The sequence below is a fragment of the Histoplasma capsulatum genome, genomic scaffold (genome assembly GCF_000149585.1).
Source record: "Histoplasma capsulatum NAm1 scaffold_1 genomic scaffold, whole genome shotgun sequence".
Taxonomy (NCBI): domain Eukaryota; kingdom Fungi; phylum Ascomycota; class Eurotiomycetes; order Onygenales; family Ajellomycetaceae; genus Histoplasma; species Histoplasma mississippiense.
In genome coordinates this window covers 2,331,456-2,335,479 of record NW_001813982.1, presented here as the reverse complement: position 1 = coordinate 2,335,479, position 4,024 = coordinate 2,331,456, and the positions used below count along the sequence as shown (strand labels likewise).

The window sequence follows — 4,024 nt, the reverse complement described above, 5'->3', positions numbered from 1 at the left end:
CCCACGGTGTGGCGTGGCATCACTAGACATGCGCAGATGTCCTGCATGGATACTTTTTTGGACGAGAGCGGCCCCAATTGATACCTTCAAGTGCCAACATCATCCCTTCTGTTTCCTCTCCCTCTTTCTCCTGCTCTTCCGAAAAACCTCCAGAGCGACCACGTTGTCTGCTGCGCCACATTGTCCCGTCCCTATCACCATCCCTCCCCATTCTTCTTCTGGGGGACACCTTTGTCCTTTTTTTGTTATATTTCCTATTATTCGTTCCTCATAGATAACTTCAAAGAGTTACCCTTTCTGCTCTTGTTGTCTTTTTTACTATTATTTTCTTCCTCTTTCCACTTCCCCCCATGCACAGAATCCATGCACAGAACCAACGCAATTTGTCTCTCTTGTATGGAATGAAGCTCCCCGCTCAAATCATTTTATCATCATTTTTTCTTCTTACTGCTTAGATCATTTCTTCATTTACGTACGAATCCCCTTTTCCTTTCCTTTCTTTTCTTTTAGTCTGGACCAACTTCTCCCTTCCTCTTGCATAGCATTTTGGCCGCCGTCCCCCGTCCCTAACTAAATAACACTCATCGTGTTTTTTCCCCCGCTTCCCTTTCCCGTCACCCACCTTTTGGAACGTTGGTACTTCTTTGGTTTGGCGCAACCCATTTCTATATACTCTTGTAGGTATCTTGAAGGTACACGCACGCACGCACGCACAACAGGAGTATTTATTTATACATTTATCAGCCAATACAGGTACCATATGCAAATATTGTACTTCCTTTGATTTTTTTTTCCGTTCTTGCCCTCTTTTGTTACGCTTGAGCAATTGATTGACTACTCCGATATTTTTTTGGCGACACAAAACGAGCAGAGTATGCGCTTCCATTTAAGTAACATGCTCGATTATACAATTTTGTCACAGCACCTCTCACCTCCCCGGAGTCTCCTTTGTCCGGAATGTCCCATCCAAGAAAAAAAAAAGGACTGGAAGCAGGATATTTTTGACCATCATCTCTTTCTCTTTTCAAAATTTCTCCCTTTTGGGACCGAGGTCAGCCCTTTTTTTTTTTTTTTTTTTTTTTTTTTTTTCCTTGTTTTGTTCGGCTATAGGTGTCTGGATGAATGAATTAAGGGACAGCTGGATGAGTAAACATCGGATAGGAATAATAAAAGCATATAACACGGAGTCCGCTGACTGCTCGTGGTCTTAGCCGGCGCCAGCTGTTACGCAAACTGGAAGTCATGGGTTATGAACCGGCGAGGTTCATCAGTGACATTAGTCGTTGGATGGATATGTATATGGCAAACGGGAATCTGGAGACCACAGCCAAAGGGGAAAGGAAAGAAGAGGGAAAAAAAAAAAAAAAAAAAAAAAAAAAAAAAAGACTATCTGCGAACTCAAACGAACAGGCATTCTCCGGCGTTTCTTTATTTCCTCATCTTGTGAATTAGGGGTAGAATTGGGCGAAGTACAAGTATGGTTGTGGGTATGGTATTACTCTTTGCTTGACAAGAATTTGTAGGGAGGTTATAAATAGTACATGCATACGGGTTAACGTTGTCGAGCCGAAAAAGATGTTGAACAAGGTAAACAGAAGAAAGTAAAGCGGGCGAATCGCTGCTCGACAGGAAAATACCCGCTTGCTTCGGCCGATTGTCAAAGGATAGGATAGGAATTGAGTACGGAGTAGCGTTACTCGAGTTACATATATTTGTTTCATGAAGGGCAGGGCAGGCCTCTGCGAGCCAATAGATTACACCGCAAATGGTGTCTCTTCAGTACCTCAACTTCTTCTTGTTTCTTTTCTGAGGACTCTGGAGCATCGTTAGCCGCCAGCAACGGCGCTTGTATCCACCGTGTCGCTGCGAGATGTATCCCTGACCCCGGCGGCGCTACAAAGTACAGAGTAACAACTTGAATCAAACCGCTAACTGAACCGCTAAGCTTCCCCATCTGCAGCTCCCAGCCAACCGATGCCTTGTTCCACCCCGCGATCACAAACAGCTCTTGTTCTTTCTTGAGCATCTGCGATCTGCCGGGTTGTCCCTCAGTGGCAGGACTGGGGGTGGTCTGTTTCATGTTAGACCATATCCCTTTTGTCTATTGTTAGACACGAGTCGAGGAACGAGGTTTCATTTTATTTTTTTTTTTTTTCTCTACTTGGGTTTACCCTTTAGGGACTCTTGCCAAAGAATGATTCGACCAGGAGCCTGTCTATTGTTACACGCTCCGGTGCCAGATCTACCTATCTTTGTTCTTCTTCAAAGATGCTGTGTTACATGATGGGAAGGAAGCCGCTCTGGCTCGCAGCAGAGTTCCAAGTCCCTGGCATCTTGCAACTTGCTGGAACTGGCTTATTCAAAACATAATATATATATAATGGCTCCCGCTTCTGCTGGAATCCATATTGGCTTTGTTTCTTGCAGGAGTGATCACCATTGTATCGGATATTTGCCTTTGTTCTTCTTCCTTTTTTCCTTTTCTCTTTCCTTCTCTCTTTCTCTTTCCCGTTCCTTTCCCGCCTGGCTACCGCTTTCCTTCACTCTGTTCCTTGCTATATATCGCATTCTCTCGGTCTGCCCAGTTTGTACTGTGTACAACTCTTCTGCGCCTGGGCCTTTTTCTCTTTTCCCTCCTCCATTTCCTTTTCTTGCAAAATTGCTGGACATTGAATAAATCGCCTGTTGAAAACAAAAAGGGCGTCTAATATCCAACCAAGTCAAGAAACGAATACAGTGCTGTGCACCTTAACTGGCTCCACGAAACCAAACAACCCCTAATAATATCGCAAACGGCCACAACATACAAACATACCTAGCTGCATACCCGCGAAGGTGCTTTCGTCCATACAACAACAGTGGGTTCTTCACTGAGGTGCAGATCCGGAAACAATAGCTACCGTATTCTATTTCCGTGCAGAACATCCTGTCTATTGAAGGGATTCCCGAAGTGTCAATAGGGACATTCACCCAGGCAATTGAACGCCCACATTCTGTACAAAGCAGGGAACTCTAGTGTTTTTATTGTAAACCCCTCCAATACGTACCAGGTCAAACTGTATAGATATCTACCTATCTATCAGGCCACTATCCAAAAGAAACCACCCGAAGAACCACATCAACTGCACGGTCTTATAACCATGGGCATCAAAGCTCTCATCGTCGACGGCGTCCGAAAGCGATACAGTGTCGGCTCCACTGTCAGCACAGTTGTAGAATGCTCGCTCCGTTTCCTACAGTTTGTTTTCGGCATCGCAGAACATCGGCCTGTACGCGCAAGATCTCATCAGGCAGCGCAAGGACACTGGCGGATTTGACCCCAAATGGGGTATGTCTTTTGCACTCCCGTTCTGTCTTTATCAACCCTATCTCTCCATATTTAATTTACCTGAAAATCATTCCGTTAAACTAAATTAATATAAAACAGACCTACGCCACCTGCCTGGGCACTATCTCCTCCCTTTCCGCAGTCATGTACTTCACCATTCCCCTCGCCATGCCTGCCTTTTCCCTCCTCCCCAGTGTTAACCTGCCCACCTTGGTTTACGACAGCATCGTCAGCATCCTTTGGCTGACGCTTTTCGGCATTTTTGGCAAAATGTACATGACCAAGCACGCAGCGGAAAGGGACGTGGACACCATCCGTATGAAACATTCGGTTTGGGTGGATTTGGCCCATTTGGTGCTGTGGGCTGCCACAGCGGCGTGGGCGGGAGCCAGGTGGTGGAAGTTTGGGAAGGGCCGGAGACAGGCGGAGAAGGGGAGTGAGATGGGTGAGGTTTAAGGGTAGTTGCTCACCCCCTTCCTTTTTTTATTTTCCTTTTGGTTTTTTTTTTTTTTTTTTTTTTTTTTTTTTTTTTTTTTGATTTTTGTGGGCTCTGAGTCTGGGTTCTTTGGGTTTGGATTCGACTGGATTTGAACTGCTGCTAACAGCACGCTCCACCCTTTTCCCCCCTTTAATTCCTCTTAAAACTTTGTCTTCTTGATTATCTGCATAATAACGGGCGTGCAGGGGATTAGCTAG

The 4,024-nt window shown here is 45.3% G+C and overlaps 1 protein-coding gene across 1 annotated transcript; it reads left to right on the top strand.

Moving 5' to 3' along the window:
* Positions 1-3,140: 3,140 nt before the first annotated feature.
* Positions 3,141-3,784, top strand: HCAG_00680 (predicted protein; the record flags this gene model as incomplete). The annotated part of the gene is made up of 2 exons (XM_001543584.1): positions 3,141-3,269; positions 3,428-3,784. 2 exons carry the CDS (start codon positions 3,141-3,143, stop codon positions 3,782-3,784), a joined length of 486 nt encoding a protein of 161 aa, XP_001543634.1.
* Between the last annotated feature and the right edge of the window lie 240 nt (positions 3,785-4,024).